Source organism: Mytilus edulis, chromosome 4 (assembly GCF_963676685.1).
Source record: "Mytilus edulis chromosome 4, xbMytEdul2.2, whole genome shotgun sequence".
Classification (NCBI taxonomy): Eukaryota; Metazoa; Mollusca; class Bivalvia; order Mytilida; family Mytilidae; genus Mytilus; species Mytilus edulis.
The window spans coordinates 72,812,391-72,835,027 of record NC_092347.1 but is presented as its reverse complement, the minus strand read 5'-3'; the positions used below and the strand labels follow the sequence as shown (position 1 = coordinate 72,835,027).

General features: G+C 32.1%; 1 protein-coding gene across 1 annotated transcript; it reads left to right on the top strand.

Annotated features, from left to right (window-relative positions):
- On the top strand, positions 1-22,367 carry LOC139520417 (contactin-6-like). Its single transcript, XM_071313011.1, has 13 exons — positions 1-228; positions 1,087-1,142; positions 6,784-6,895; positions 7,384-7,562; positions 8,991-9,179; positions 12,053-12,184; positions 13,843-13,942; positions 15,932-16,131; positions 16,776-16,934; positions 18,374-18,556; positions 19,149-19,257; positions 20,364-20,437; positions 21,614-22,367. Exons 1-13 carry the CDS (start codon positions 122-124, stop codon positions 22,261-22,263), a joined length of 2,250 nt encoding a protein of 749 aa, XP_071169112.1. The 5' UTR covers positions 1-121; the 3' UTR covers positions 22,264-22,367.
- Positions 22,368-22,637: the final 270 nt, after the last annotated feature.

Genomic DNA, 22,637 nt, shown 5'->3' with positions numbered 1-22,637 from the left:
GATTAATACAATTATCATTAAAACTCTATGACTGTCACCGGGAAATAGTTCAATTAAAACATATTAAAATAAGTACAATAAGTTGCAATTGCGATTTTCTCGATTTTTGATTAGTGTCAGGATGATGTGTGTAATAGTGCTAGCGATGTATAGTTTTTTGCAGTTACCGACCAATTCTGGTTCAAATCTAGAGAATGCTTATGCTGAGATTTTGCCATCTGAAGATGAGTATGTTTCTTTATTATTTTCTAATACTGCGATCGTATTTCTTAGTATGACTTTAAAAAAAATCAATTCTCGCGTTCGATTTCAAATGAAAGTAAGTATATTTTATTTAGAGTCGGACATGATATGTACTAATTGACATAGCGAACATGCGCTCGATCTGTAGAGCTCTTAACGCAGTTGATCAGATTATACCGTTGCTTTTCCTGTTTGAATGATTTTACACTAGTTATTTGGGGGCCCTTAAATTATAGCTTGCTGTTCGGTGTGAACCAAGGTTCCGTGTTGAAAACCGTACTTTGTTCTATAATGGTTTACTTTTATACATTGTGAGTTGGATAGAGAGTTGTCTCATTGACACTCATTCCTCATACCACAACTTCTTATATCTATTGCTATCTAAAAAAGATCAATATTAGTCATAAGCACATTTGACAGAATACACAGCATCCATATGAATAAAGCTCATGCATAATTAATTAAATAAATAGATAAGCAATATGTATATATCGAAGCAAGCAAGTTAAACACATCCCACTATCGCTGGTATAGCGACAAAAGCACCGTGCATGACTATGAAATAATTTGCGCAACTGTTTATCAATATAGAAATAAGGACATCAGGTACGATTGCCAATGAGACTTTAGAGCTGGTTTTACCGAACGATATATAAAACTTTAACATGTAACATTTTTATCTGTTTTCATGAGTTACCAAAAAAAAAAGAGTAAATTATCGAAAGGAACATAGTTCGCTACAATCAACTCCGATAATTCCGAATTGAATTTTTCATTCAATCTTTATTTTGACTAAATTTACTTTTTCATATATACCTTTTAATTTTGTCTTTTGTGTCAAAGGGGAAACAGTTCATTGAGAGAAGAGTGTTGTCCTCAAACCTGCATCACAAACATATGTAAGTACATATTATATAAGATGCCATATTTAAAAAGAAATATACAATTTAGCCGTCAACAGCAAGGTATATCGATGACCAACTTTTTAAATTACGGATGCATTTCATTTGAATAGAATGTTGGTATTTATTAAGTCTTTGTGCTAATTGAATTCACATGTTCAGATACATTTCATCATTAGGGTTACACATATTTTGATAAGTAGATATAGGAATTACTGAGAAAATACTAGAGATAAAAAAACATCTTTAAAAGGAAAGCATATTTATTTCAAGTTGATAAATTTTAGTACAAAAAAGCCTATATTAATTTTGAATTAGTGCTCATGCATCAGTTAGTTATTGAAAAAGGTCGATATAAAATAATCGATAAAGATAAAATGTAATGTGGGCTGGCATTTGACATTTGAGAGAGAAAAAAAAAGCGCACAGGGTAATTTTAGCGTCGACATAAAATGTCTTATGTGGTACTCTGACATAATGTTATGTGGTTTTATTATTTCTTGTTTATATTTGTCTTTACATGTTATGGTTTTGACATTACGTAATCATGTTTTGATTTAATTTAATATGTAATAGTCATTACTTAATAATATTTCGATATTACATGATATGACTTCGTATGACATGATATATGTTTGTCGATGGTTTATATGATTTTTTCATTACTGGATGTTGTTTCAACATTATTTAATGTGGTTCTGTCATTAGGTTATATGGTTTTAACTTTACTTGATATGTATTTTGGGTTAACGTAATGTAGTTGTTTTTTGTCATGATGGTTTTTTTTATTTCGTAATGATGGTTTGTTTAAACATATTTATTTAGAAGTTATTGAGACTTATATTAATCCCTTTCCATTTTGCAGGTGCGAGTGCTGCCTTGTAGGTACATTATCCTGCTCTTTTTCGAAATCTACAAGGTTGACTTTTACGTGAAAGAAATATGTCGCTCTCTTTCCATGGATGATTTGCAGTTTCCTTATATGGATTTTACATTACAAAATAATTTTTCACAATTTTAAGATTTTAAACACTATGCATGGTGCTATCGTTCCAATTATTGATATGGTTATGTATTATTTTTTTTCATATTACTTGACGAGGTTAAACCCAGTAACCATTTTGGAAAAACTACTAGTTCTATGTGTAACACCGATATCCATGTCATTTGTTTTATATGACTCGGATAAGATTGGCCATCGATCGACTTAGAGTTAGAATTCAAGCCTTAACAAAAATATAAAATATAAAATAATATGAAAATAGCATTGAGTTCGATTTGAGTTTCGAGTTTGTTTCACATTTAAAGGTAGAGTTTGAGTTACCATTCAACGTCAACGTTAAAGGAGTAGGTCCGGTAAGGGCCGATTTTGGCCTCATATTTCAAGTTCATCTAACACAAGATTTTGGACATTTTTTAAACACTTGTCTATTTCAATTCATTCAATTAGTTAATGTGAAAGATTTTAACTGACTTAGTCATTATAAACGCTTCGATTCAAGCTAAATATGAAAAATCTATCAAATATGCTAAAAAACCTCACTTTTCAGATGGTTTTTGTCAAAATTGAAAGTGGCCGCATCCTTGTTCATCCACAACCTTTATATATGTTATGTAATATTATCAAATACAACTTACATTTCAATATTATGAATGAACACGAATGCGGCCACTTTCATTTAAGACGAAAACCGTCTAAAATTTAACTAAAATGCTTAAGTGAAGATTTCAGTAATTTAACATGACTTACTGATGCTAGTACCCGATATATGTTCATCGTATTGTCAAAAACAGCCCAAATTTATGTAGCAGAAGCATTCTACTTTCCAATAAATAGCTAAAAGATTACATTTTCACAATTTTGTAAAACTGCTATATTTTGTGGTCAAAAATGGGTCTTACTGAACCTCCTCCTTTGGGTTAACTTTTGATGAGTTAGAGTTCGAGTTCAAGTTACACTTTGAATTTTATTCTTTTAAAAAAAAATAAGAGTTCGAGTTGAAATTCGAGTTTCTAATATGATTTAGTATTTCTATCGCGTATCCAAAGGCTTTTGCAAGGGGATTCGAAAAGAGGGGTGTTTTAAATATAGTTAAATTGCTCCATCGATAAAATGACTGGTAATTTTAATACGAAATCGATTTTCTTTACACAATTACATTTGAGTTTTGTTGTGTCCATAATATCATCAATTTTAATATACTAAAAGCCTTCAAAGTAATATGTGTTTTGACAATTGATGATTACGGTTATAGTTCGTTTCTGTGTGTGTTACATTTTAATTTTGTGTTTCTGTTGTGTCGTAGTTCTTCTCTTATATTTGATGTGTTTCCTCCAGTTGTAGTTTGTAACCTGGATTTGTTTTTTCCTCAATCGATTTATGAATTTCGAACAGCTGTATTGGACTGTTGCCTTTATTTTTTTTTATATCAATATAACTATATTTAAAACAGAATAAACATGATTATATAAGGAAAATTAAAAAATTTAATAACAGGAAATTAGTAATTTGAACAAAAAAAAACAATATTATGTCATAACATTCTCAAAACAGGAAACCGATAAATTTGACAAATTATTTGAAACATAACAAGCAGGATTTTATTAGTAAAATGACAAAATCTAATAACGAAAATTAAATGTTTTGTGCCGAAAACTAACCCTTACAAACAGCAAACCTGGAAAATTGTCAAATGTAATATTAATTATGATTTTTTTATACAATATATTAGAAAAATGTACTGAATAAATTGATACATTTAAATCTCTCTTGAAAAATTATATTTATGATATAATTCTTAGTTAAAAGCTTTATTTTTTTTATGAAAATTATCCAATATTTTGAAAGTTAATATTACGATTCTGTCCAAAGTATAACTATTTTCAACTCGTATCGGCAGTTTGAATATTGTTTATTGATATACATGTATATCATTTTTATTAAATAAGTATGTAAATATAAATAGATTACGATAAACAGTAGTTGTAATTCTGTTTTTTTTTTATTGTGTATTCGTATGTAAAAGTAAAGATAACCAATCACCCAGATCATTTGTATGAATTTATTTTAAATCTTCTATATTCACAGGATTTATTTGTTTTTACACAATTTGATTTGGAAGAAAAAAGCAAAATCGCAAAAATGTTTAACTCCGAAGAAAATTCAAAATGGAAAGTCCCTAATCAAACGACAAAATCTCAAACGACAAAAAACTCAAACACATAAAATGAATGGACAACAACTGTCATATTTCCTGAGTAGCTGCTGTATGCTTTTGAATACCGAATAAGTTGAAAAATGAATATCCCATTTGCAAGTGAAGTTTGTATATTGCTACTAAAGAAATGTCAAAATTAAAATCGTCTCGTTTGTCATAGATTTTGTACTGAGATGACCGTGTATGTAAAATTAGAGGTATAAGTCTAAAAATGATGCGAAGGAAGCCCTGTCTATTTATTTCTTTAATTTCTAGGTCTGGGGGATATATTAATCATGTTAATGAAACACAATCAGAAAAGTTTGGATTGTAAAATAAAAATTAAATGACCTGGCTTCTTTGATCTTCTTGTTTTTGACAAGGGTCTGAAGGAACTCCGATTCATATGAAAATAGGTCGGCAAGAAGAGGCGCAAAGTTCGTTCCCATAGGCAAACATAGTTAGTTAGTGCAGTTAGTCGCACAATTACTAACACAATTCTATATTAATAGTCTTGTTATGGTTATAAAATACACCAAATAACATAATAACAAACTTAATCGCGATTTATATTTAAGTTTTAGAAATTCACATGTGACGTCACTTTTGTTGACGTGGATACATTAGTGACACTCACGGTTCGTATTTCTATTATGCTAAATTGTGTATTGTCCTAAATTGATTTTACATATCCGTTGTTACTCTTATGCAACATTGCCATAAAGCGCGAGGTTTGACTAGCCACAAAACGAGGTTCAACCCCCTTTTTTTCTTAAAATGTCCTGTACCAAGTCAGGAAAATGTAAGTTTTTATCTTATAATTCGTTTCTCTGTATGTTGCATTGCCGTTTGTTTTTGTTGCACTTTAGTGTTTCTGCTGTTTCGTTGTTTTCCTCTTGATGTATTTCCCTCGGTTTTAGTTTGTAACTCAAATTTATTTTCTCTCAATCGATTTATAACTTTTGAACAACGGTATACTACTGATGCCTTTATTTTTCGATGTTTTGTGTAAATAAGTTGTATGTCTGTTTGTCTTTTTCGGTTTTAGCCATGGCGTTGTCAGTTTATTTCAACCCAAAAGAATTTCTTAAAATGTCCTATCCCAAGTCAGGAATATGGAATATGGCTGTTGTTATTTAATAGTTAGTTTCTATGTAAGTATGTTGCATTGTCGTTGGTCTTTTTGTACTGCAGTGTTTCTGTTGATTCGTGTTTTCCCTTTAATATAGTTGATGTGTTAGTTTGTAGCTTGGATTTATAACTCTATCGATATATGACTTTTGAACAGCGGTATACTACTGTTGCCCTTATTTACACGTAAAAGATTAAGGAATAGTTAATAGGCTAAATCATAGATTTTGGTAAAGCATTGCTTACAACTCTGGCTCGTTGACCCACCGCATTAGACTTATTACCGTGTTTGTACTAACATGAGCAACCCGACGAGTGCCACACGTGAAGCATGATCTGCTTACCCTTCTGGAGTACCTAGGATCGGCCTCAGTTTTTTGTGGGGTTCGTGTTGCTTAGTCTGTGTTGTATCTTGTGACTTTTGTTTGTCTGTCTCTTTCTCTTTTAGTCATGTCGTTTTTATTTTTGGTTCGATATATGAGTTTGACTGTTCCTCTGGTATCATTCGCCCCTCTTTTATTGGATATCTTTTATTGTCCGAAATTTTACTGATTCAATTATTCAAAACTAGTAAACATTTGTACATAAAGAACACAAAATAAACGAAAAACGTTTCTTCGTTTGTCTTTAAATCAGCTAATCTCAAATTGGTCAGCGGATCAGCGACTTCGTATTTGTCGAGCCTGCGACGTCTGTCTGAAGAAAGCAAGACATAGGGATTGTGATCCGGTGGTGTTGTGGGCGACATTGACAAACTAATTAAAAACTTTATATTTTAGATGGTAGAAGACCTGGATCTTTTATACTTTGTACACATATGTGGTGTGTATTAAAATTCTCGTCTGTCCCATGTCTTTTACCTATTAGTATGGTTCAGTGACTGAAAAAAGTAATGGTAATCTTAAGATTTTAGATTTTATTTGACTGGAACTTCACTTTAAGGTCCATTGCTCAATGTTTAGTTTTTGTGTTTTGGTCTGTTTTTCTTAATCAATAAGCAATAAGTCAACTATATTTGGTGTATCAATTAATGTAAGGTATACATGTCAGTCTGGCAAGGTTCATCTGACCTTGAACTGATTTTATGGTTATAGGTCAATACGAAGTTTTCATTGTTTGGTCTATTCCTTGTATACTAAAAGCAACAGGCCAATTAAGAATCAATTGGAGAAAACAGAAGAAATAGTTCTATCAGCGGATTTTTAATCAGGGAATCAGCTTTATATTTATCACATTAAAAAAAAATGAACTCCCTGCAGCTTTAAGAACCACGTTTAAAAATACAGTTATTAAATATTCACTTATTTCAGACGAGGAGCCACCTCTGATCACAAGTTATTTTGAAGAATCCTACTACACGAAAGAAGAAGATGATACACCAAAGACCTTCCAATGTAGTTCATCTGGTAACCCGGCACCTAAGTAAGTTTGTTTTTATCGTTTTGTACAGTAAGATTCAGTTGGTCTACATTCACAAATGAGTTTAAAAAGTATAATAATGTAATATATTTAGTGATATATCATGGAATGTACATAACTACAAAATCATGTAGTTCTTATCCAGTAAATCAATTTCATGTGTCTCTACTTGATTGTTCAACAATGAAGTTAAGGAAAACTCATTCTTATAAATAAATGTACAAATGTATATTAACTTGATTGATAAATACAAAAATAACATGATTGCTGTTCAAGATGATATATTCTTTTACACCGCGAAAACGCTTCCCTCAAAAATGTGGTTCATATTTTTTTACTTTCATTACAGCCGTCTCGCATAGTCTTTAAGTATGAATAACGCCGTTTACAATGAAGGAAAATATATAAAATCAAAACGACATGGGATGTCAATTCAGGATAAATCTATGCACGCAAAACATTATATACACGGTGTTATATTTATATTACAGATTTCAATGGACCCTAAACGGTAAAGTACTCTCTGATAGCCTACAGACTTCATTGAATCAAAACACAGGACAACTGACAATAACCAAACCGTCAATACGTGACTTCGGTACCTATCAGTGTTTTGCCACAAACAAATATGGAACAGCAGCCTCTGCAGCGTTTAAGATAAAAAGAGCAGGTATGTTTATTTTACATGTAAATTGTCTTTTTTGGAATTCTTTTAGAATTAAATTGTTGTAGTTATAATCTTTTAATCTGAGTGACAAATAATTTTGAATATTAGGTTTGTCAAATATCACATTTTAAAGACATGCCTATCGCGGTTAAATCAAGAAAGTTATAAATAATACGTTACCATTTGATTACGATTCTGATTAATTTGGTGGGATTATGTAATGAACTGTCTAGAAGTGGAAGAGAGCGAAGCAGACAAATTATTTTAAGACAAATGTTTTACATCTACTAACCACTGATTCATTAGCCTGTACTTGCTTTGTAAATGTTGAATATGGTTTAATTTTTTTATCATGTTCATTTTTTGTTATAAAGGAAAACTGTTCGTTTAGTTCACTTTTTTATTTTTAAGCATCTGTGGTCTAAAATAAAATGAAAATATCAAACGAATTTCCCTTTTTGTTATATTCGCATGCGCCATAATTCTTGACCAGTTTCTTTTGGTCCCGTTAAGTTATTTTACCACGTACAATATTCAAGTTCAAGTATTTATACGTCTATGGCTTTCGAATGTTTAGATTGAGGCTTTGACTATAATTATATAGTGTTTCATGTTTGAGCTTTAAGAAAACAAAACATTTTTTGCCATACCCTATTCAGATGAAAGGAGACAGGCTTGTTCTATGTACTTTATTTAGAATTTTTACTGTTTTAATTCTATGGTTTTTGATCCTTTTGCATACCAGTAAACGCGCATTTGAAACTTGAAACTGGCATGTTTTTGCTAAATTATTTGAAGCATATTCAGGACTAGAATCCGTTAAAAAATAATTCATTATTAGGTTGATTCCTCAAGAAAGAAAAAAATGGGGTGAAACCCGGGAAATAAGAACTTAAACTGAGAACAAGGACATTTTGGAGATCGGCATACATTTACCCTGTCAACAAGCCAATCATAAAAGAGTTTTTTGCAAGTCCACGTGCAGAAAGCGAGAAACACACCGAATACAAGGAATCAATTTATACAACCCATCCTCCAAGTTCGACTAGACAAATTTATACATGTAACACAACTAAAAATTGTTCGACTTTAGCTGACATGTTCTATGAAGGCATGGGTGTCTGTACCAAGTCAAGAATATGACAGTTGCTATCAATTCGTTTGATGTGTTTGACCTTTTGATTTTGCCATTTGAGAAGGGACTTTCCGTTTTGAATTTCCCCGGAGTTCAGTGTGTGCTTTTACTTTTCCCCCAGGGTAATCTTTTCAACATGTAACTGATATTAAGTTAGCTTTTCATTGGTAAGCATTTACTGATGCGGTATACATATACTAGTTTGTTTCTAAATAAAAAAAAACTAAACCACAAGAAAAACCTTGTTGATTTCGTGGATTTTACCGAGCAACCACTTTGTACCTCTTTTTTTCTAGTTATTTCAAGTTTTAGCAACTCAGTTGAAAGGACATTACCAAATGTACACCAGTATAGGAATGTGTCTATACCATGTACGGGTAAACGAAGATGTGAACCAGATGACGAGTGTAGGGTTGAATGGAAGTTAGGGGATGGAACCAGTAATACTATTCGTGAAACTGAACGAATAGCTATTGATAAAAAGGGTAAATTCTTATAAGTCATCAGGCCATACAATAAATTGTGAAATACTTACTTGGTATGGGTTTCTAATCTAACTTTATTGATAAAAGAGGAGCGAAAGATAACAGAGGGACATTCAAACGCATAAAACGAAAATAAACTGACAACGCCCTGTCTAGATTAGATAAGAAAAAGACAAAAAAAAGTACACAAAACACAACAAAGATAAATAAAGACTAATTAAGCAACACGACCCACATCAAAAACTGGGGTTGATCTTAGAAGCTCTTGAAGGGAATGCTGATTCTGCTCCACATGTGGCATTCGTTATGGTGCTCATGTTAGTACAAATCCGGTAATAATTTTAAGTCGATAGGTCACATTCGTGAAAAGGGAATGAGATTGTTGTTAAAACATAAGGAACATATCCGCTATCATTAGTGAAGCGGATATTTCCTAAATGTCTTTATTGCTAGGTCTACACATCTGTTATGGATCAATGGTCAAGTTCAATGTTCGTTATCAAGTCCGTATGTCAGATTTTGTAAATTCCGAAATTATTGCGTCCATTTATTTTTGTAATTTTTGAAGAATGGACAACAATGCAAGATTGATTATATCCATTTTAGGAAATTTGACATGCATATGTTTGCATTAGACATCATATGAACTCGATTATCGCCCAGTTTAAAGCAATAAACAAAAATGTTAATGTTTGTAAAGATAATAAAGTGTTCATGTTCGACTGTCAAATTTCATCTGATCTTGATCCGAATTACGTTGTTCATTGGAAATGCTTAGTGTTATGTATTACTGAGATACAGTAATCAATAGGGCAAACAAATGTTAAATAAAGGCAACAGTAGTATACCGCTGTTTGAAATTCCTAAATCGATTGATAAAAAACCCGATCCGGGTTACAAACTTAAACTGAGGGAAACGCTTCAAATATAAGAGAACTACGACACAACAGAAACACAACATTAAAATGTAACACACACAGAAACGAACTATAATATAACAATGGCTATTCTCCTGACTTGATACAGGTCATTTTGTGGGTTGAACCTGGTTTTGTCGCATATTACATGTATTCGTTATATTTGAAAAACACCTCGTTGAATACGTTTTTTTTATACTTTGCCAGCTTTAATTTACAACAGCTGGACTTGTACTTTCTTTTCAAGGACAATCCTTTATTTTATCAAAATCTATAGAAATGTACTGTAATTGACTTATTGTCTTCCCGTACTCTAACTCACCGATAGCTTTTCCGTATTTGCAGTGACATTAAGCTTCAGTACCGCAACTGTTAAACAGTAATAAAACAAAAACAAACAAAAAACACTTTAGTTTAATAGTGTTATTGATGTATTTTTCTACATTGGCTAGAGGTATAGGGTGAGCGCTTGAGATCTAAAAACACTTTTTAACCCGCCCCCGCAGCAGTTTTTTGCACTTGTTCCAATTCAGCAGCCTCTGTCCGTTGTTATTCTTGTATGAATTTTAATTTTAGTTCATTTATATATTTCGTAGTTTAGTATGACGTCCATTATCATTAAACAAGTAACCCTTTTTGTTTAGAGGCCAGTTGAAGCACGTCTCCTGGTGCGGAATTTTCTTGTTGTGTTGAAGACCCGTTGGCGGCCTTCGGCTGTTTAATCGAGTTGTTGTCTCTTTGGCACATTCCACATTTCCATTTTCAATTTTATTAATTGATTCTGGATGAAAATTTTGATACACCTTATCATATATTAACTGTTATGACAAAGTTACATTAACAAATAGAAACGACGGAAACTATTCTAAAATGTTCCATATGACTTTTCATCGGTTTGTCTTTTTATCAGATACCATAAGCACTTACATTTGTTAAATATAATGTCAGAGAAGTTAAAATATCTGTCCGCAGGGTTCAGTTCAAAATGACTTCATTTGACGGCATTCACCTCAAAAGCTAACAAAACCTTTAAAGAGTCTTTTAAAGAAGGGATATAGTTACGACACTGTTTTCAGGTCATTAAAGATTGCATACTTTGGCTTTAATATTCACTTTCAGAGTCTTTGCATCGGAAATAAACACATTTATTCTAAAACCAGTTGTTGTCATGATACGGGTTAGGTTGTTTTTATATATTTTATGACACTAAACCACTAACAGGAGGGATTGTGCTTTATATTCAGATAATGAAGTCATAATCTTTCAATCAATTTTATTGAAGTCTGGAACTGGCATGCTAGTAAATGCTAGTAGTCCTTTGTTAATTTATGTATCATTGTCATTTTGTTTTGTTTCTTTTGTTACATGTTCTGACATAGGACTCGGGCTTCTTCTAAACTGAGTTTTACTGTGGGTATTGTTGTGTGTTTGTGTTTTCAACATTGACTAGATGTATAGGGGAGGATTGAGATCTCAAAAAACATGTTTAACACCCCTCCCCTCGCATTTTTGCGCCTGTCCCAAGTCAGGAACATGTGGCTTTTGTTAGTCTTGTATCCTTTTCAATCTTAGTTTCTTGTATATATTTCGGAGTTTAAAATTACGTCCATTATCATTGAACTAACATACATAGTTGTTTAGGGGCCAGCTAGAGTAAGCCTCCGTGTACAGAAGTTTCTTGCTGCATTGCAGACCAATTGGTGGCCTTCGGCTGTTGTCTTCTCTTTGGGCGGGTTGTCGTCTCTTTGACACTTTCCCAAATTTTATAAATAATAATAATATTGTCAAACCTTTTTTTGTCCACGAGTAAGTGTTAATTACACTTTAAATATATTAATATATTGAAAGTAATTGTTCACATCTCTGTCATTTGATTGATGGATAGTTATTTTCTATTGACACTCGTCCAAAACTTAATGGCCAAACTTTTCAATTAAAACGTTGTATGTTGAATAGGTACTCTACATTTTTTGTACGTTGACCTGGAAGATGGATCTACAGCAGCTACCCCTTACGCTTGTGGGATAAACAATGAACTAATGAGAGCATTTTACAAAGGCAGCAATGTAATTATGACAATCCTCAAAGGTAATGTATTACAGCTAGCCCTACTTTGCGTAACAAGTAAAAAGTAGGTTATTTACAATTATAATTGTCGCAATGAAATTATGTTAAAAAATAACAAATGAAAAACAATCAAACTCGACAACTGCATATGAGTTCCTTATCAATTCACCAAAACTATTAAATATTGATTGGAAACCTCTTGTCAATTTTATGAGGGCCTGCTATATCCCTCTATATCACAGTGATGAATCAAAATCAAAATATGTGTATCATGTGTATTGCGTGTTGAAACCTTATCAACCCCGATGATATGTAGGTCCTCTTTTTCTTTCCAAATCCGTTCTACGACACTTGGGTTCATATTACTTTTCTCTTTGTCTTTGCTTTTTTTCCTTTCCAAATGAAAACATCACTATAAAATTTGTGAAAAGCAGACTGTTGATGTTTGTATGTGGCATACTAAATAGTTTCAGGACGCGACACATCACCAGCAGAGAAATGGCTGTTGTTTTTGGCCATTAGCGGAGTAAATGCGTAAGAAGCACTTTTCATGGTGATTTACTTTTTTTTGGAGCCCAAATTCCAAAATTTGAAAGAATAATGTATAAAAACTATAAGTATCCAAATATTCAAAGAGTATCATGATAAAACAGGACCTTCAATTAATATCAAAATGCATCTGAGCTCAACTTTACCTTATAGAAATGGATCATAGTTGATGTTTGTTAATAAAACATAAGCTATAAAGAGTGCCAGACTATGAAAGAGGGACGAAAGATACCAAAGGGACAGTCAAACTCATAAATCTAAAATAAACTGACAACGCCATGGCTAAAAATGAAAAAGACAAACAGAAATACAATAGTACACATGACACAACATAGAAAACTAAAGAATAAACAACACGAACCCCACCAAAAACTAGGGGTGATCTCAGGTGCTCCGGAAGGGTAAGCAGATCCTGCTCCACATGTGGCACCCGTCGTGTTGCTTAATTATGTGATAACAAATCCGGCAAATAGTCTAATTCGGTGCGTCATATTCATGAATGGGAAAGGGATTGTAGTTACGACGTAAGGAATATATCCGATATCATTTATGAAACAGTTATTCCATAACGGTCAACCAACTCGTGGTGGCGTCCGTAAAATTAACGAAGGGATGATTTTAACTTCACCATTCGGAACTCTTGGTTTAATAGCTTCCTTGTGAGCAGCAACCTTCTATCTAGAAAATCATGATAGGAAATGCAAGCACGTGAATATCGTATCAATTGAAATAACCATTTTATTTCTTTTTCAAAGTCTTCAACCACACGGAATTAACTTGTTAAAGCTATAAAGCTATATGTTGCTTTCTTTCTTTCATTCTTTTTTTTCAATTAACCATCCCAAGAAAACTGAGATTGGAATATGGAATGAGACAACAACCAAACGAAAGAAAACATCACAAGACCAGCAATGGGTCTTCAACACAGCAAGACAATCCTGCTCTAGCAGTTATCACAGAAGACAATCCTGCACGCGGAGTACTCGCAATTACTGAAAGTTTGTTAAAGCCTAAACAGATGTTTTCTGTGATATTTTTATACCATTAGTGTACTAATCTGTAAGACCTGTAACCATTTTATTCTGAGTATATACGGAAGCGCATACTTATATTTGTGAATATTATTTCAGATATCAACCGTAACACTTTTAAACCACAACTACTTTTCTCACAGGATGTTAAGGGTTTACTTGGGGGAGATGCTGAACTACAGTGCATTTTCTCCGGATTGTAAGTTTAACTTTAACTAATATACGAAGATGTGGTATGATTTTCAATGAAAAATCTTTCCTCACGTAAGTAGGAAAAGAGAGCTTTGAAAAACGCTGACATTACTATATCAAACGTTAAAAATTCACCACCCTAAAAATGATCAGACAATAAATTATTAAAACATAACAGATAGTACCAATAGTGTCCGGGTTTTAGATATTGCCAAGCGCTTACATTTTAATTTACATAAACGGTGTTGTAATAGCATACCATCAGATCAAACATATTTTTTTTTGTAAAAGGAAACGTCAGATCGAAACGACAAAAAACAAATAACTTTAACAGGAAGAACACAAAGTATTAATTTAAGAGAACTAGCAGTTAATGAAAGCTAGTTCAAAACTAACAACAAGTAGTTAATGAATGATGTTTGCCCACATTTAAGGTGGTATGGGAGTCTAAAATAAAAATAATAGAATTTGTTCATACTTCGCCAAAACGTAGTATCTATTGATATATGTTGAAAAATATAATAAAAATGATAGGTCACTGCGCATTTTTTCAAGCTACAGGACGTGACAAAATGACACATTTTGTATGGTTTATACAGGAAAAAACACCATTTTGGGATTAAAAACTAAACAAAATGATAGAATTGTTAAATGCTTAAGCAAAAGATAGCTTTCAAACAATGCTTTGAGAATATCAAAAGAAAAGATAGGGTCACCGTATGTTTTTTCCGGCTAAAATTCAAAATAGGAAAATTCCATGTAGAATCCTTCAGAAAATGCACTGTTTTAGAGTTACCTCCCCTTAAAATGCCAATTTTTTTTTTATAAACAACAAAAAATAATGAATATTTGCAAAAGTATTAATATTTATAAGTTGTATTCTTATAAATTGGTTCTTTTCAATGAAAATTCACATTTAATATCTGCATTCCTGCATCAAATTTTGCTAACTTGAAAGAAAATCTGGACCTTTGTTTCCCGTTTTTTTACAATCCAAGATGGAGTAAGACACCCATACCACCTTAAATAACTACATTGTACTTATCCAGCCTCATCTAACGCATTTAATGTAATGGTAAATGACGAAAATAACGAACAAAAAAAGGGAAAGTCCATAAAACCTGAAAAAGCAACATCTAAATGTAGTAGCAATAACTCCTTGAAGTTGACAATCGATTTCATCTATTTGACTAGGTGAAAATTTTTTGAACTTTAAAATTCTTTTTTACTAGTATTGTTTTCAAAGTGGTAGACTAAATAATGAGTATGGTCGTCTGAAAACATTTTTATTGTTATATTTTCTTATCTGGTCTGGTTTTCTCTATCTAAAGCGATTTTCAAGATTAGAGACGAAACTCATGTATCAGTATGTTTTTTTTAACACTGCTGACTAGCCTTGTCATCAAAGCTGATAGACATACGGGAACATCGGACGAATATCAAAAAAAGGTGTACAGTAAATTAAACTATTGCCAAGTTTAGTCCCTATTAGGACAGAAATCAGATGAGAAATGTTTGTAAGTGATGAGAATGGCTAACTGGAATCTTTGACTGAGGTTATCTAATTATTATGAAAATATGTTATACAAAAACGGAACTCAGATCTTTTGAACACGAATTGTAACGTTGGCCATTACGTTTATGAGAAAAATGGGATATTAAGGTGTTAAAAACTTTTGTATATCAAATTTTGGTTTTATTTTTCTTTATTTTTAAGTCATTCTAATGACAGACATCACAATATTTTTATCGAACTAACCAGTCTACGTATTTATTTTTATTACAATCTATAGCTGAGGAACATGTAATAACATCGTGAGCAACGTCACAGCAACATCTCCGTTTTCCGTAGTTCACATTTCTGTGTTGCTCTTAATAGAATTTCATTTGTATTTTTTCTACTTTGCCTTTTTCAAATTTATTAATCTATTCCTCTGAACAAATGTCCAACATTTAACAATAACACAGTTGTTTCTATACTTTCATTTCATGGTAGTCCCCTTCCAGATATTGAATGGCATTTGTCTGGCTCCAATCAACAAATTCAACCAAGTAGCAAATACCAATTCACTGATCCTAGTGTCAGGAGAAACCTGAGAATAAAACATTTAAATGTATCCGATGAAGGAACTTACGTTTGCAGTGCCATAAACGTAATGGGTGCTGTCCACGCTCGTATATATCTCAATGTAACATGTAAGTATTCATTATCAGTGATTGTACTGGGATCTAAATTAGTTCGTGCTATAAAAAAATATTACAGGTATTTAACGAAAAAAATCAGCTACAGAATGAAAAAATACATGAGAAAATCATTTACAAATAAAAAAAAATATACGTAAATATCGACAAACAACTTTCTTTTACACAGAAGCAACGCGAAAAAACAAGTGAGAACGGGAGTGGATCGTAACCCCTTGGCCAGCGAAGATGGAATGTATCGTTCTTGTATTAATTCAGTCGTATGTCGATGTTGAACAACAAGCACTATTAAATGAAATTATCCTTACTATATTAACTACGCGCAAACCGCGTTTTTTTATTACATCAAAGCCGAGATGTTAAAGTCGTGGTTAATAAATATATGACCAACAGATATCACTCATTAATTAATACGTACTCGGCAAAAAAAGTCTCTTTCGAAAACGGCTATGTTTTTTTAAAATAAAAGAATGAAAACAAAACGTTATAAGTTGCATGTGTCCGACGCGCTTTTCTTCATCAGGAACGCTCAAAGCCGACTGATTAAAAGACAACGACGTAAAAGAACCGACATGAAAAGCAAAAATTCGATTTTGTATAATTCAGTTTATTAAAAAGTAATCTTTTATATCAATTAGCCAAACCAATTTTTCAAGAAGGTGAGACACTTAAATCCCAAGTTATCCCGGATGGTCAAAATGCTGTGTTTAAGTGCAAAATGGAATCCCTTCCTGATGAAAAAACTCCTTCAGAACCTATTTGGAGAATAAATGGAAAAGAATTGTTTTATGAACAATGTGAGTTTTTTTTTACCTCCCCCCCCCCCCCCGCCAATTCAATACACTAAAAAAATATAATGAAAACAACTCTTTAATGTCATGCATTCAAATTGCTATTATATTGCCTTTTTGTTATAATTCCCGACAAAAAATGGTTTAAAATCAGCATTCAATGACACTAGCTCATATATGGAATAAATTTGCAAGTACTGTCATATTAAGTTGTGGATCTTATCATGTTGAAAATGTTTGCTATTTACATCTGCTCTATATCTCGTATAGTGTCTGCAATTGTTTCCTATTAGTCATCTTACAATTAAACATTTGATAGTAAAATGCTACGTAATTATCAGTTATCCCTTCCTTTGAGTACACCTGTTTTGACAAGATGCCATCCCAAACGAAACTACAAGTACTAAAACTACCTTGTTGATCATTTTGTTTATCATTTTGTCTAAATCCATTATCGTTTCAAGTTTATTATCGAAATTAAAAGACGAATTGGTATTCATAAATAAACTGTTTACAAAAATTGAATTGTCCTAATTACTAAGGAATTCCGACTCTATGAATAGCTAGATTACCTTAATTGTATTTTGAAAACCATTTTAGAAGTGTATAAAAAATGGTAAAGATCAGCGTTGAAGGACAAATATCTTAATATCAGGTGTTCATAATTTGCAAAATTATTTACACTTCAAAATATGAAGACAAAAATTTAAGATACCATGACGAAGAGTATGAATGTTTTGTTTATAATTGAAAAAAATCACATATATCCGTTGCCATGGACGAAATGCCTATCGTATTAATCTCAAGTTGGAAAGTAATCAATGGCGTACCGAACTGACAATAAAATATCTTAATAGCGTCTCATTATACTAGACATGCCAATCAAATTAACGTAGTTTTCGTATCATTTTTTCGTGTAACACTCGGGGTAGTGTGATGCGAGATATATATCACTATGCAAAATACATTTAACAGGAAACAACCGTAAGAGAACATAGCTATCGAAGAGTGGTCTTATTTAACACACATTAAGGCTAAGAAATAAGAGCGTCTGCTTGCATAGATACTTTTATTTGAACTCTCAATAGATAACGTCACAACAACAGTGTAGTTAGAGATTGGTAGCGGGAACACCTCATCTGCAACCCTTAACATGTCTCAGACCATTGACAAATTATGGGTAAACATGTAACGATTCCTAATTGTCCAGGATATTTCTGATCTAAATCTATTAATATAAAGACAATAATTTGTTAGTCCTTTTTGTTTGAAACATTTTAAAAGGAAGCACAGTGTATTGCAGCTTTTTTTGCTGCACATTGATGCTGTAAAGTATCAGGTGTGCGTTATATTATGCAGCATTTTTCCATTTTTATAATATTGTGTTGCGCACCTGATATTTTCAATATTAATATGATAACGATTTTGAAATTATGTACTTGTAGATGATAGCAATTTTTCACATAAATATCAGCTCAGTGCAGATAAAGAAATCCTTACCATTAAGAATGTGAAGTATCCAGAAGACACAAGTAGTATAAGTTGTGAGACAGGAAACATAATATTTGACAGAAATGGTGAAGACAGTTTCGTTAAAAGTTATGCCTTCGCTTTTCTAAGAGTGATGGGTAGGTGGAACCGTCGTCCGCTTACACAAAGAAGAAGCAAATGATATGTTTATCTACTTTATACATTGCAAAATGTTTTGTATTTTAATTGATTTATTTGCCAAGTGTCACCATTCAAACTTTGAAACCCAGATGTCTTTTGTATATTTTGGTCGAATAAGTGTTGCCATGGTTTTTTTTTAAATCATGTTTAAACTTTTATCGTTTTCAATACGATGTTTTATGCAACAATTAAATCGCATGTATATCCATTTGAATTGTCTCCAATTGTATCCTTTCATGTTCTTTTTAAATGATGGAATTAACCATGGTTTTGGTCGGAGGAGTTTTTAGGGAGCTTCATATTTTTTATATATTTTATTTTTTTAATGTAGTTTTACTTCAGAGGTTTTACTTATTGATATTTGTTGTGGAAATTAGAATTTTTCTCCATTGAATAAAAAAATATGCTGTTTGCATTTTAAGTTGTGTATCTGCTCAAGTAAACGGCGATTAGTGATCATCTCTCGGATTGTAAACTAACCAAGTATTTGTGTAAATTTTGTGTTAAAGTATGAGAAATTTTAAACAATTTTTTAATAATATTTTACAGCATGTCCATCTGGCTTTATATTGACTAACGGGTCTAATTGTGAGCCATGCACTGAAAACTGGTATGGGAATGATTGCCGTTGTGTTTGTGAATGTAATACTCGTCAAAGGTAATTTTTTAATCATGATTTCAAATTGTTATCGTAGCATAATGTAAAGGAAATTAAAGACTGAAAAACAATAAAAGTAAACGACAAAAGGTTATATTTATTTTGTTAATAAAAGTCAGGGAGTCCAAATTATTTTTTTTCCCCAAACATCTGCGTTCTTCGAAATACATAAAAAGAAAATTTAAAATACATACTGAAAACAGTAAAATTGCAAACAAAAATCACCCCAAGGAAAATTATCCTGTACCAAGCCAGGAATATGAGTTTTCATCCATTTGTTTATATGTTTGAGCTATTGATTTTGCCATTTGATTTAGGACTTTCTTTTTGAATTTTCCTCGGAGTTCAGTATGTTTTTTGATTTAACTTTTCCCCAAAGGAAATGGCAAAATAAAAAGTCTTGCATAAAAATAAAATCGCATACTTAATTGTATCTGTTGTCTAATTTCCTTCAATCTCGACGGGGTAGATGCATTCATCATGGTCAACGCATTTTGAATAGTTTAGTGAAATGGCATCATCTTAATAACAGAATGTTAAGTTAAAAAGTAGGGCGAGATGGTTTCTTTTAATTCAGTCTTAGAACTTCCTGTATGAAGAATGTTTCATATAAACAAAGGATCAAGCCGATAAGATGAACACAATTGTTTCCTAAGAGGATGTCGATTGTTTGGTAAAATCAGTGTACGAAGAATATGTTTGAAATCAAGAAATCAAACAACAAATTATTAATTTATAGGGTTGGTTTGTTAAGATTTGATAAATGAACATCTGACAGAGACAGTTTTTAAATTTGTATCTTGTACTTATTTACAGCAACCGAATGTTTCTGTTATTGTACAATCAATTGATTATGGGAGACACCCAATCTACCTGAAGGGAACCTGTTATGCAACGGAATACTTTCTTTGTAGTATACCATGCTTGTAGTTTTGGTTAAACCACCTTCAAATGGATTCTATTAATATAAAAGCATGATAGACTAACAAGAAACATTGGTATTTGTTGTAACGTCCCCATGCGTTGTCTCATTTTTTAATTATGCGCCTTCATTTTTGATTAACAAATTATTCATCAAAAATGTATAACAGTATATTGTTTTTTAGATGTGATAATGTACATGGTTGTGTTGATATATATACGTCGTCAATAGTGACAACTACCCAATCAACGATTCCGAGTAAGTTGATGTAAAGATCTCCATGGCAAATTAAAAACGGAGAAGTCCATATAATCGAAGATCATCATAGAAAAGTATTAATTTTCCAAAAAGATGCAACTTAAACACCTTTAGTTGAACCGTTATAGAAACCAAAAGAATGTGAAAGAATAATATATTCATATTGCTTTACATGTATATGATCCTACACCCTGACGATACGTTTACTTGTGATATTGCAGACGTTTATGATTTAAGAATTTGACATGGGGGTAAAATGCAGTTTTTGTCTTATATCTCTTAAACTTAAACATTTACAGCCAACTGACATGTATGAAAAAGTTCATTTGGTCAAAATCTATATGTCCTATAAATTTCAGTCGAACCAGTTAGATAACCTGTTGATAAGTTGCTGCGTCAGGATTGGTAATTTTTAGGAAATTTGTAGTTTTTGGTTATCTTAAATATTATAATTCATAGAGATAAACTGTAAACAGCAAAATTGTTCAGCAAAGTAAGATCTACAAATAAGTCAACTTGACCAAATTGTTGAATTGACTCCTTCATTGGTTATTGCGCTTCATAATTATTTTTTGACAATTGTTTGTAAATTTTTGTTATCTTTAGCAACAACAAATTATTTAAAAGTACCGAAACCAAACTCGGTCACAATCAACATTAAGATATATATTGATTTTGTATTACTGAACTTTTAGTTTGTTTAGTTTAAACTAAACAGACTAAAAGATCAGTAATACAAAATCAACAAAATAGAGATTTTTTGTCATGGGATCATTTCTCGTCTACAATGTTAAAGAGTGTGCTCTGTATTGCTCACAGAACCAAATGAGCGACACACGCTCTCAAGAGCCTGTAGTTATGTTGTATTATACTACTAGTTATATGGTTAGATGATGGTTAAGTGATCACAAACACATTAAATCGAAGTCAGGGTTCTGTAGTTTAGGGGATGTTGTTTATTCATGTCAAGTTTGAATTAAAATGTAATTTCCTCCCCAAATAAAACCAAAAATAAACGTAAAACATAAAAACAAAAGGAAAAAAAAAACCAAACAAACAAATATTTAGAAAAGCAACCAAAACCAACAAAACAAAATTGAAAAAAGATACTACGAAATTTAATTCTTGATTTGTCTCATGATCAAATGATGATAACAAATATCCTCATGATTTCAGAATTTGTTGATCGGATCTTAGTTGTATACAATTTGGTAATTGCTTGTGGTATGATATTGGTGCTAGGTCTTTTTGGTTGCATTAACATATGGAAAAAGAGGGATACCAGACAAGTTCAAGCTATCAACGAAGATAATAGACATATTCGAGTCATGTCATATACCGGTATATATGATGAAGTCGACGCGTTGGAGATGGTAGACAATTCTAATATAAACCCCATTCAGAGGAAGAATATAACTGATGCAAAGGAAGAAGCAGGAAGTTCAGACGACACTAATCACCTCTGTCATTTAGATTCAGCAGATAATATCCGTATCTCCGAGCACTATAATTACCTCTGTTCTTTGTATTCAGAAAATAACTGCAATACCACTGTCGCCCCTTTATTTGCTGTCCATGAAAGTTGTCGTTCCAATCATACATCCGATCAAAGCAATTTTATTTTCGAAATTAGTGATGACATGCATGACAGTAATGTGTACGAGCAAATATATGATTTTGCGCATGAACCATGCGGGGATACGGACGATTCACCTCAAATCATTGAACAAGACAACGTGAAGGTTGAACATTTAAAGCCATATCACCCTCTACAAGGAAATTGGAAACAAACACCGCGGACCCTCCATTTTTTTCTGCTTTTTTAGTTTCTTTATTTATACACTTTCAATTTATAACATTCTTTTAAAAAGCTTGTTATTTTCAAACAGAGTAGCGAACATCCTTAAACCTAACAAGTTGTTTTTGTTGGTATCTGATTTTGTAGGATCAGTGGAAGTAGTTTCTTTATGCTAACGGTATTGAAGACTTGCTCATTTTGATAGGTCTAAATTTCACACGTTCAGATAGTTGGTAAGATAAATTCGTTACATAGTGTGCTAGTGACCTAATACGGTATATATGGGGTCAGTAAATTACATATGGAATTTACTGACCCCATATATACCGTATTAGGTTACTAGCACACTATGTAACTAATAATACTGTGTATTGATACAAAAACATTGCAAGAATACAAAAA